The sequence below is a fragment of the Lepidochelys olivacea genome (assembly GCF_965140295.1).
Source record: "Lepidochelys olivacea isolate rLepOli2 genome assembly, chromosome: 7".
Taxonomy (NCBI): Eukaryota; Metazoa; Chordata; order Testudines; family Cheloniidae; genus Lepidochelys; species Lepidochelys olivacea.
The window spans coordinates 34,468,050-34,481,286 of NC_140417.1; the positions used below are offsets into that span (position 1 = coordinate 34,468,050).

The following is a 13,237-nucleotide window of genomic DNA, read 5'->3' on the forward strand; positions in this document are numbered from 1 at the left end:
GTTTGCAGTTGAGCCTCTGTCAAAACATACATTTAAAATCTACTTTTGCTAAATTTAACTTATGTTTGTCCTTTTAGAAGGGAGGAGTAATTTTTGTGGTTGAAAAGGTTTATAGAAGCTTATTTGATAGGTTATGTCCTTATTATTTTCCCCATAAATTTAACACAGTCTAGTGATCTTCATCCTTCTGTATGTTCAGTACAGTTTCCCTAATTTCAAAATTTGAAGACAAGATAACATGTGTGGACTAATTTAAGATGCTGCCTTGTGTAAATTACCCTCAAAAAATCACACCACTGTCCTTGAAATGGAAGACAAGACTGATTTTCTAATTCCAAGTGTTCAAACGCTTATTGATACGGTATATTTATAAGTAGGGATGTATGAATCTTTGATCTAAATACAAATCCAGACATCTTAAAATATGAATGAATCAAACATTGATCTACAGAACAGAGTAAGTCTGAATCGCCACAGTCCAAGGACATTGCAGCTGATACGTGGACCTAGAGTAGTATAACTCGGGTGTTCCTCAGCCTAACTTCTACTTGTATTGCTAGTAAATTTACAGGTGAGCCTTTATGTGACACTGGAATGTTTTGACGGCAAGCACACAGGCACTACTATTTTGATAACTTAAAAAACATGCTAAAGGCTTTGTAGATGGCCCAAAATGGCAATCTTGTTCATTATGGAAACACTGTTAACATTAAAACAAAAACAAAAAAAGCTTTCAGCATTTGTAATATTTATAGGGTGAGCTGTTTGTACACACCCTGCAGCTGTGCATTCATGATGATGATTTATTGAAAACTGATCAGTACAAGTTTGGTGCTCAGAAAGGGGCAAATGAGTAAGCACTCATACAGAGGGTAAACATATTCCTTTCTATTAAAAAACCACCAAACTCTTGATGGGGGACATATGGGTGAGTGTCCAGTAAGATACAATCCTCAAAAAATCAGAATTACAAAGAGTGGAGAAAAGAGCAGGGGAGAAAAAAGCATATTCTAGAAAACATCAAATATCACCACTTAATGGCTTGTAGGATGCATCCCAAGAAATGAATGTACTTTGTGATTCTCTAGCTTCACACTAATCAGGTCATTCTAATATGTAGTCAGACAGCCACACAGATGTGATCTTTGTGGGGGAATCTTGATTAGGGCACTGATATCCAATGAAACTAGAAAGTTGAATGGACTTCTTACACTCGCTCATTGAGCAATGACTTCACACAAGAGAAAGTATTGAGATATCTGGTATACAGTGGCTCAAAATGGGCATTTTTAAAATCTGCTTATTACTCCACAAAGACTCCAAGACATGGGGGGCTTTAATAGGGAGTTGAAGTGTCAAACCCTGTAAAAAGCCTGACCTCAAAAGGTTGGAGAGACACTGATCTACTTTTGTGTTCTCCAAGAGCCCCCGAATGTCTCTACGATAGGAAGAGGTTAGTGATAGACTGAGACAATTAGAGTAAAGAAAATAGTCCATGTCTAGGTTAATAAGTGATACATCTGGGCCCATTTGTACCTCATTAGAAAATTGCTGTAAAAATTCTTCCAGGTTAGGGCTTGTAGAAAGCAGTCAGGTTGGACCACTTGCATAAGGACACTATACTTGCAGAGTTCTGCCCTGTCAAGAGCCACATTGAACCAGGGGGAGAACAGATACTAACATTATGACATCCTTGTAAGGTAGATAGTATTTATTTCCCACATTACAGACAGCAGATTGAGACAGAGTTAAGCAACCTGCCCCAAGCCAGTACAACCAGGGACTAGAGTTGCGATAAGTCAGACAGCCCTGGCCCTCAGCCCTGTACTCAATGCTGCCCTTTCCCAAAAGTTTTTATCTACAAGAGGCGCTATACTTATGTAATTGTATTAATCCTTTTTCATAGTGAACACAAAAGTAAGCTATGCACTTTATTTTTATTTTAAAATTGTTGTATATTCACCTTATGTATCTTTTCAGTTTATACAGCATTTTAAATTAAATTGTTCACTTAGTAGTCAAAACTTAGTACAAGCCATGCAAGGCATTAAATGGATAGCTACATAGCTTTACTTAAGGCATATTTTAATTACAAATACACTTCTAAATTTCTAAAGCAGCTTTTACCAATTTTCAAAATATTGTCATATCTGACTTTTCCAGTTAAGTCTTTGAATGCAATTTGACTAGTGTTTGGGATCCATTTAAAAAAAACAGATTCATCATATCGCTAATTGTTTCTTTACTGGTAAAATGCTCAATTTTAAATATTTTTGCTTTATTAATATATTTCTTGGCTATTTAAAAGGCTTTGCGTCACCTGCATAATTGTGTGTAGCAGTGACTGAGAAGCAAAAACCTGTTTCAGACTGGGGGGAACTACGGGGAAGATTTTCAAAATCTCTAAGGTATTTAGGAGCATACAATCAGTGAGGCATGTGCTGCTAAGTCACTTGCGATTTTGAAAGTAGTCTCTAAATTCTAGCTTAACTCTAGGCATCTGTTCTTCAAATATATCTTTTGTATTGATTAAATATATGACTGAAATGGTTTTAAAGCAGGATTGCGTTAGCATACTTACTTTTATGTTGAATGGAAAATATATATATATATATACATATGTGCAATATTATTCTGCTTTCTTCCATGCAAAGGGTGAAATCAAAATTGCCGTTTCTATTGAAGACGAAGCCAACAAAGACCTGCCTCCTGCTGCTCTGCTTTATAGGCCAGTTCGTCAGTATGTTTACGGAGTCCTGTTTAGTTTGGCAGAAAGCAGAAAGAAAACTGAAAGGCTTGCTTTTAGAAAGAACAGACTTCCACCAGAATGTATGTACTCTAGCCATCGTTTTTCTCTTCAAAACTCCATAATCTTATGCACATTTTCAGCATGATCAAAAATGAGAGTAATTATTAGGCTTTCATGAATGTCACTGAGATAAAATTTTAATGTTCTGTCAGGACAAAAGTGGCAGATTTTATGGGTCCTTATAAATAAATTACTTTATAATCTTTTTTCTTACTATATTTATTCTCTGTAATTGTTTAATGACTAAAAAAGGAGTCAATAAGCAAAATTGGAGGTTTATAGCTGGAACACTAACATGAAAGAAAATGTATAGTCTGGCTACTGCCTGACTTTTCTTGAATAGTCTGTCATTTTTGGTCCTGGTGTGCTCTTTAGATTCAAAGTATTATGTTAGGAATTGAATGTAAGAAATTTCTTTTCCTTTCTCACACAAATATTAACATAGTTTTCACAGAAATGTTAAATGCATATGTCAGTTTTCTCTGTTTTTTCCTCTGCGTTTCCAAAATACTCTGTCTAGTGTATTTCAGTGGAATTTAGTTTTGTTTCTCTTTTTAGCTTTCAAACATCGACACATGAAAATTTTATTTTTATTACACTGTAGTTTACTTAGGCTTCAGGTATAGCAACTTAGTCATAAACCAACTAACAATTTAAAAACTGCACTTTTTTGTGAGCAGATTTGTTACAGAGGCCATTTGCTAATGCAGTCAAAAGCATGAGTGCTAGTGCTGACATTAATCAGCTGTACACATTTTCAGATCTGTAGTTGCCAGTGATTCATTTCATTTGAGAAAACCTCAGTTTATATATGGAAAGGTTTTCTTAATGTCAAACACATACCAAAAAGTGGTTAAACCTCTGTAACAAGATCTTGGGAAGGTTAAGGAAAAGCAAAGTATTAAATAGATGATTGTCAACAGGAGAAAAGGTAACATTTATTTGTAGGATTCTGCTGTCAGTAGACCAAATTTAAAAAGCAAATATTTAGATTTGTTTGTTGTGAAGATGTCATTTGCAATCTTTGTCTAAGGCTACATACAGTAATCATTTGTATGCCTTATTTTCATTTACACCCCTCCCTCCCACCAATTTTTAATTGGAACAAACTATTGTGAAATATTTTGTGACCCTTATAGGCAGGAGATTCAATCTCTAGTTTCACTGAGATTCAAAAGTCATAAAGTAAGAAATAGTTTTGAAATAAGTAGTCAAATTATCCCTTTTCTGAGTCTTTTTTTTTTTTTTTAAATCCACCTCTTTCTCAAACAGAATAATTTCCAAACTCACAAGTTCACACATGTAGATTCTAGACACACTTGTGTTAACAGAGTTTTAGGAGATTGGCTTTGAAATAAAGTTCTGTGCAATGTTCATTGTTGCTGACTTGGATTACTGTCTTGAAGCTGCTGTATAGATTTACTTACGCATTTACTTTATGCACCTAAATAGCTAAAGTGCTTAAAGCTGTAAGTGCTGAAGCCCTTAACTATCTTAGCTTTATGCAGGTTTCCTTTTTTCTCTTGAAAAACTGCACAGAGTTCCCTAGAGTTTTTGAGCTACTTGGCTGGGTCCCCCTCTTCCCTCCCTTAGTTTACACTGCCCTTCAGAGTTTCCTTAGTCTGTGGAGGCAGAAGTTGCTGCTGACTTAGCTCTCACTATCCTCTGGTGTTCTTAGTAAGTGTGGCGCTGGTAACAAGGAAATAGGGGTACCAACTCTCACTTTTGGTCTCCTTAAACTTTTATGTTACTAGAAGTAAAATGTCTCTTATTTCAGCCAGTTCAACATTTATTGACTTGCCTTAAATTTCTGAATCACTTCTGTTGGCTATAGTCATTTGCTTCTGTGAGTAGAAAACTCCTAGCAGAGGCTTTCTTTTTCTTTTAATGTAGGAAATTCTTGTGCAATGTTGTTATGTGTTTATTGCAGTAGTATGCCAGCGCCCCAATTGTGGTTGTGGTTCTTATTGTGCTAGGGTGCAGTACCTGTAATTAAGACACAGAACTTGAGCTCACGAGAAGTTCAGTTTTCAACTCTGCCCAAGCATGTTGGTGCAAATAAGGATTATAAGTAAGAAATACAGTGGGTTCCACTTAATAGTAATCCTGATATTAATGACTTCTGGTTAATAGCATTTTTCCAGGAGCCAGTTCTGTCCCATTTACTTTAATAATATTTGGATATTGGCAACAGGTTGTCGCGTATGACAACTTTTTGACATGCGTTCCTTGCCTGCAACACTGCAAACCTGCCAGCAGCTGGGAGGGGAGGATCTGGACAGGGCAGCAGCAGGAAGGGGCAGGCTGCAGCCTGGATACTGGTGGCTTTCCTTGGGGAGTAGGGATGCTGGGGCCCTGCAGGACTGCATGGTACCTCTGTGCTCTCCGGGCTGTGCCCTACTCTGGCACGAGGGGCCTGATCTCAGCATGTCCCAGTGCTTCTTTCCCTGGCTGCAGCCCCATAAACCTGCTTGTGGGGCTGCACCCAGGGGAGGAAGAGCTGAGAAGTGCTGAGCATCAACTGCAGACAGGTTTGTGGGGTTGCAGGGAGAGGTACCGGCACATCCCAGCGTTCTCTTCCTTGGCTGCAGCCCTGCAAACCTGCCTTCCACTTATCTGCAGCCTCCAGATAATAGGTTCTTTTTGCTGGGAACTGAAAGATTGTTAGTAAGTAGAATTTACGGTAATGTTAATAAGAACATGCAGTTTCTGCAGAATCTAAAAAGACAAAAATTAAAGGGTAAAGGCAAGAGATAAAACATACAAATGAAGTGCTCAGGGTTGTGATGGTTACATGCTAATTTCATGTGGGATTTTTCAATTTAAAGTATTTTTATTTCTTTATTTTTTATTATGGTGGCCAGGGGTATGGCAAAATGGGATGAGTAAAGAAAATCAAGCCATTTTAGCAGAAAGCGGAAGGTGAGGAGAAGAAGGAGGGAAGGGACAGAGATCAAGGAGACCACAGAGAGTTAGTTACATTATATTTAAGATGCCCTATACATCTAAAACATGCAGCATTCGAAAATGAACTGTTAAAAAGTATGGAAACAGCTAAGGCAGTGTGTCTAAATTATTCATTACTATTACAGTTTATATATTCATTTAATGGCTGTACTGATGCCTAAAAAACTGCCATCTTTGTTATACAAACCTTAACTCTGATCTACAATACTCATTGTTGAAATCTGTCAACACGAGCTTCACTTGTTAGATATATATTGCATATTCTAATATGTATAGTAAGTAGTGTGTGTGTGTTTAAGAGTGTGTAACTGTCATGAGTCGGAGTTAGGTTTGTGAAATACACATGGTAAACTGTGTCAGTGTTGTCGTTGAATATGCAAACTGTAGGGTAATGAAACGTTTATATAAACTAACTGACCACTGCCATACTTCTATATTGTGATGTTCTTTGTATGTAATTATCAAAGTCACACAAAAAAATTCTGTTAGAAGATGCAATTGGTGAACTTATTTTTTTTTTCAGAAGGCCAAACAAAACCAAACTGTGTTCTTCACAAATGGGTCTGTGTGCATGCACCCAAGGTTGAAATCTTTTGAATAGCAGCAGCTACTATGCTGTGCCCGTACCATTCATGTCCTTGTGCTCCCACTCACCTGTGTGAGGGCATAAAGAGCAGAACGAGAACACCTGCACCAGTCCCTTACGACTTCTTGGAGTGATTGTTGCTGTGTGTAAGGATCTGGGGTCTAGAACCTGGATCTGCAGAGCTTGGGACAGCTGATGTTACCACAGTGCCATAAGGAAGCCATGCAAAGGCACAGCTGGGGAGTACTGTGGAGAGTAGGCATCGCAGGAAGTATCGCCCAAGAGGCCCAGAGTGACATACCTTGCAGCCCTCTGATTGGCCAAGCACCCTATTTAACCCCAGGAGTTGCCCTAGAAAGTTGCCTGGGCAATGGCACAGTTTTCAGCCTGCTGCAGTGCCAGACTTTGCTTGATCTCCGGTCTCCAATCCCAGCCTGATTGTGACCCTCATTCCTGCCTCCTGATTCTAGCCTGGTACTGCCTCTGATTTCCGGTCTCTGACTCCAGCCTGACTCTGATCCTGATTCCAGCTTGGAACTGCCTCTGGTCTCCAACTCCAGCCTGACTCTGACCCTGATCCAACCTGGTACAGCCTCTGATCTCCAGTCTCCAACTCCAGCCCGACTCTGATCCTGACTCTTGCTTATGGGACCCGGCTCTTGCAATTCCTCCAGCTCCTGCTCGGTGACTACCATCCCTAGTGTGCAGACCTCAGCCCAGCTGTGATTGCTAGGCCAGACTGCCTATAATCTGGTTCCTTACAGTATGGGTACTCTACTTCAGGGGCATATGTGCCTTTGGAGATTTTTGTCAGCAGTGTCTGGTCCACACGTGCAGCCTGATTATCCTTGTACCCCTTACTGAGGGTATCTAGGGACAGTGCCTCACCACTTAAGCTTTAAACGGGGCTTTAGTGTCCTGCAGTGTCCATTTTAGGTAGCTTGTTTACTGACATGGTAAATACTTAGATGAATAGGTAGTGTTAGTTTAGTGCTTAGTGTAGTGATTAGTTTTGTTTGTATAGTTAGTGAAAATAGCTTTAGAGAGAGTTTATTAGGACATAGGGTTTATTTCCCCCATGTCATCTCAATTCTCTAGTCAGAAGGGGGAGTTTAGTTTTCTAGGTTTACTGTGTTCTTGATGGGAATGCCTAATCTCCTTGCTTTAAGTCATGTGATGTCTGCAGGGATGCTATTCCCTTGAATGACAACCACATACGTTTTCTCTATTGTTTAGCAGAAGTTCATGTTCTTCTAAGTTTAATATTTGTAGATCATTTGGCAGGATAACTAAAAAGATCAGAGAAACCAAATTAGAAATGTTTCTCATAGATTGATCTGTGTGGGCCTCTTCAGGTCCAGAGCCTCGGACCGCATTTGTATAAGGGAATGCAGAAATTCAGAGTACCCTGTCAGGTTTGGTTTCTGTGACTCCCAGGACCCATGCAACCAGTAGGACAGTGCAAGGAGATCACACTGAAAGTGGTGTTACAATACCTTCTAAACACAGGAGCCAACTTAGATCACTTCAAAAAGAAGTTGATAATAAGAGGCTGAAATTGCCTGAGGGAGTCACCGCTATGGAGACTTCATGTCCTGATAAGGACATTGCTGAGGCTCTAGGAGATTTCAGTACTGGTGCTTTGTTACTGATCAGGAAAATTACTACTTTAGCACCAAGTGTGAAAAATCCGTCAGTGCACAGGCTGAGATGGTACTGACATTGAAGCCTGGCTCTGTTAGCTTAGTACTGAGTAAACTTTTAACAAAGAGTAGACTCACTGCCTCTGCTAAGCCTATGGTACTGAGTGTATCTGCAATGCCTAGCAAGTAAGTGGTACTGGCTGTGACTTCTCTAAATAAGTGTGCAGTGCTGATGAGGCTGTGGAGGGCCATTTGGTGCCAAGTAAGTCTATGGCTCCTCTGGTACCGACAGTGGCTCGTAGGGAAGTCGCTTCCAAGTTGCCGTCTCCCTTTTTGTCACCTGTAATGAGTAGATTAATGTTGTCTAAAGACTTGGTAATTTCAGAAGTACCAGAGTCATCTCTACTAGCAGAGTGTATAGATATTTTGGTACTGGACACAAGATTGTCTCCAGTACCATCTTACTCTGCATTACTGTCCAGGTCTAGAGTTCTGTCTCCAGTCACTCTACCATCTTTGGCTCTCTCATTTGAATCAGATGTTTATTGTTCATCAGATTCTTACCTGTATGTGAAGAACTCACCAGATTACTCTTCCATGGCTTCCTCCACAAAGTTCCACTCAGATAGGGATTTACAAGATCTAGACAGGACAGATACATAATACCACCCTCAAATGACCTGGTACCAGTCACCTTGGGGTCCTTAGCCATATCAGTATGGGGCACATCAGGCTGTTTGTGGAACTCATGAGATAATGAGTATTATCTCAGAATAACGAGGGATTCTGAGAAAGTGAATTTGTGGCAGCAGCCAGCTCTACCATAAGATCCTCTGCATCAGTTTCAACAGCCATATGAGGAGGAACAACATACTGAAAAGGGAACTTTAGTACCAGCCTGATGAGGCTGTGATGCCTTCACCACCATTATATGCTGGCAATTCTAAGCAGTTTCAGGACTTGATGAAACAGGTAGCTGAATCACTACAGATCCCTTTGGAAGAAATCCAAGAAGCTCCACACAATTTCATGGAACTTCCACACTTCAGCCACATGGTGAGTAGGCCTGCCAATTAATGATGACCCGCTGGAGCCAGCTCAGGCAGTCTGATAAACTCTAACTTTAGCTCCAACATGTAAAAGAACTCACATGAAATATTATATACCGTCACAAGGATCTGAGGACCCTTTTTTCCCCAATCAGTACCTAATTCTTTAGTGGTGATGTAGCAAATGAACGTAACCAGCAGCTTTCTAAAACAACATCATGATGAAAAATCAAAATCATTTGGATCTCTTTGGTCGTAAGATCTACTTATTCACCACTTTGCAATTCAGAGTAGCAAAGTACCCTATCAAGTTCTTATGGCAAAATACGACAACATCAATTATAATAAGCTTGCTTACTTTATTGAGCAACTACCATAAGAGCATGGAACAATTTCAGTTTATCATCTCTGAGGGTAATCTTACAGCCAAGCCACCTCAACAGGCTGTTTTGGATGTAGCAGATATGGTGTCCTGATTCATGGCTACTGCAGTAGTCATGCTTCATGCATCCTGGTTCCATCCAAAAGAGGTCCAAACACTCTCATTTGGGGAATCAAAACTATTCAGTGAGAGGACAGCTGAGTCGCTTAGTTCACTTAACAATCCAGAGTGATCCTCTGTTCTCTTGGCATCTATACTCCTGCTAACAGAAGAAAATATAACAGGCCTCAGTCATTTCAGAGTTTTGTTCTGCATAGATCGTTTGAGCAAAGAATGTCTAAGCCACTCGGGAAATGGCCAAGATTCCAGAACAAGAGACCTTGACCTCTGCAAACAAGACTACATAGCAGACTTCATCTGGCAAGTATTCATTTTGATATGCAGGTTGAGAGCTGAAAACCATGCTACCATTCAGATTCAAAGTTCCACTCTCCTCCTCTTTTCCTGTTATTTAGAAACTATCTGACCAATCTGGGTGTTTTGGGAAAAGATGACATCCACCTGTTGGATGTCGGAAGTTATAACATCTGGTTACACCATCCAATTCCATTCTGTGCTGACTCCTCACTCACCTTCCTTGCTGGTCTCTTTGACCCATGAACAGACTAAGCAGATTACAAGCACCCCAAAAGACACAGCTCTAAAAAATTACTTACTTGGAATAAAGGACAGTGAATCAGCATCATTGCAGCTATGAATTGTCAGTTACGAGGCCTTATTTGTAAGATACAATTTGGGGTAGTGTGGAAGTTTAGCTGTGAAGGTGAATATAAGACTCCAGAGCAGAATTTGAAAAGCATTATTGTGGAAGGACAGCGAACAGCTAAAATGTTGCTAACAGGCAGCCATGGATGCATAGGGGACACCAGCTTGATCTGCGGCCACTTCTGTGACTATTTGCAGAGCTTTGTGTCCGCAAGCCTCTGGTGTTCCAAAAGAGGCGCAAAGCACAGCTGAGGATTTGCCCTTCAAGGACACAGAATTATTTAGCACTCGTACAGATGACAGTCCCTCAAAGATTCCAGGACATTCCACTCTGTGGGCACATACCACAAACTGTAAGCCTGTTAGGTGCTGGGGCAAACTAGGCAGAAGACTTCTAACACCAATACAGATGATCTGAATGTCCGCCCAGGAAGAAACAGAGGTTTTCTCAGAGGAGGCATCTTCCTCAACTGTTGTCACACTGCACTGGCTTCCAGGGAGCAGGTTTTCACAAGAGTTCATAGCCATACTTGACCCACTCAGGGACCATCTCTAAACTCTGACTTTTGTACGCCACCTTGCTTTCTTCTTTCAGGCATGGTCTATGAGAACAGACAGGTGGGTGCTGAAAGTATCACCCATAGCTCTCTCATCCAATTTTGGTCCTCACCCCCTGCTGACACCATTCCCTGCTCCTCTTCAGGACCTTTCTCGTGAAAATCAGCTCAAATAAGTGGCTTTCCTACTTTGCCTAGAAACCATAGAAGAAATTGCCTCTGGAGTATAGGGGAAGAGGCTTCTAATTCTGATATTTTCTTATTCCAAAGAAAGAAGGGGATTTTGTCCTATTCTAGACCTGAGAAGACTGAACAAATATATCTACCATCTCAGATACAGGATGGTAACTCTAGCCTCCATCATCCTTGCCCTTCAGGCTCAAGATTGTTTCATGGCTGTTTACAAGATGCATACTTCCATATCACCATCCATCCTACCTGCAGAAAGTACTTGCAATTCACAGTGGAGTCCAGTCGCTACCAATACAAAGTGATACCATTCAGTCTCTCCATAGAACCAAGAGTCTTTACAAAATGTCTGTCGATAGTGGTGACATATCTGAGGTGATGTCATTTACTTTTATCCCACTTTTATCCCTGATCAAAGACAGATCTCATCAGGAAGTTGCCACAGCCCTGAGGTATGGTTTTTCACCTATGCAAACAGCTGAAATTCATGGTGAATTATGGGAAATCATCTCTGAGCCCATCACAGATAATACGATTTGTAGGAAAACATAAGAACATAAAAATGGCCAATGGTCCATCTAACCCAGTATTCTGTCTTTGACAGTGGCTGTTGCCAGATGCTTCAGAGGGAACGAACAGAACAGGGCAATTTATCAAGTGATCCATCCCCCATCGTCCAGTCCCAGCTTCTGGCAGAGATTTAGGGACATCCAGAACATGGGGTTGTGTTCCTGACCATCGTGGCTAATAGCGATTGATGGACCTATCCTTCATAAACTTACCTAATTCTTTTTTGAATTGAGTTATACTTTTGACTTTCACAACATCCTCTGGCAGTGAGTTCCACAGGTTTGCTATGCATTGTGTGAATAAGTACTTCCTTACGTTTGGTTTTCAAACCTACTGCCTATTAATACCATTGGGTGACCATTGGTTCTGGTGTTGTGAAGGGATAAATAACACTTCCTTCTTCACATTCTCCATCCTTCATGATTTTATAGACTTCTGTTCTTCCCTCCTCCCCCTCCAAGTGATCTCTTTTTAAAAACTGAACAGTCCCAGTCTTTTTAAACTCCTCATATGAAAACTGTTCTGTGCCTCTAACCATTTTTGTTGCCCTTCTCTGAACTTTTTCCAATTCTAATTTATCTCTTTGAGATGGGGTGACCAGAACTATTTGCAGTATTCAAGGTGTGGGCATGCCATGGATTTATATAGCAGCCCTAATCAACTCCAAATTAGCAAAAGCATATCTTCCTGAGGAAGGATTTTTCTCTTCATACAGTAATCACTGGTATAAAATCTAATCCAGCAACTACAATAACAAATTGCCTCAAACTTCTAGGTCACATGTTTACTCGCCCACATGATGCCCCTAGTCAGACCTCACCTGTGTCCATTACAAGGCTGGTTAAGGTCAAGGCATTGTGACAGGCTGGAAGGCTGCAAGAGGGTGCTAGAAGGCAGATACATTAGCCCCAGAATGTTAAAGGTCTTCTTCCCTACTAGCTGAGAAGCGGTTACCTCAGGTCAATGAGGGACATCTGATTCCAATTAGGGCCTGCCTGAGGCCTTTAATAACCCCTCCTTTGGTGAGAGAAAATGGGAAGAGAGGCATGCTGCTGCCAGGCTTGTGGCAGTTGGGAAATAAGTTTTTCCAGGGTGGGAGGCTGGGCTCCTTCCCACAGGGGAAGCTGCCAAACCGGAGGCCTGCTGCGGGAAGGACTGGCACCCCAGGGCAACCAACAGGACAACACCCTGCACGTGGGAGGAGGCAGAGAAAGGTACCCCACTGGCTTTTCTTTGTTTGAGACTATTTTTCTTTTTGTTTGGTGGCGGATGAATCCTTCGGCCAACCTTCAGGCCTACACTTAAAGTACGACCAAAGGAGCACAGAAGGGGGAAGGCAAACCCTGCCATTAGTGGGGCTGATTACCCCAGGCCCTCCATCGCCAGAGGGGGGGAAGCACTAAATCTGGTGAGATGAAGGAGGTGCCTTGCCACAGCATATAGTGAGCATGCAAATGGTGGTCCCAGTGCTCATCCTATCAGCTCAGAACTGGTGGGTAGACCACAAGAATGCTCAGAGCCCACTTCTCCATACCTCCCCTAGAAAGATGTTGGTCACAGATGCATCAAGTACAGGTTGGGAAGCACATCTGGATTGTGTCCGCATACAAGGGACTTGGTCTCAAAAAGACATGACTCTTCACATAAACATACGAGAATTATGAGCAATCAGATTAGCTTGCATAGCATTCCAGCCTGTTCTTCTAAACTCCCCAAATTC

The 13,237-nt window shown here is 41.1% G+C and overlaps 1 protein-coding gene across 2 annotated transcripts in view; it reads left to right on the forward strand.

Annotated features, from left to right (window-relative positions):
- FAM120A (family with sequence similarity 120 member A) overlaps positions 1-13,237 on the forward strand; it is a 118,044-nt gene that overhangs the window by 67,192 nt on the left and 37,615 nt on the right. For both annotated transcript variants that reach the window (XM_084633549.1, XM_084633548.1), the window contains exon 10: positions 2,655-2,829. In XM_084633549.1, the coding sequence (XP_084489675.1) occupies positions 2,655-2,829 (175 nt within the window). The remainder of the gene's footprint in view (positions 1-2,654; positions 2,830-13,237) is intronic.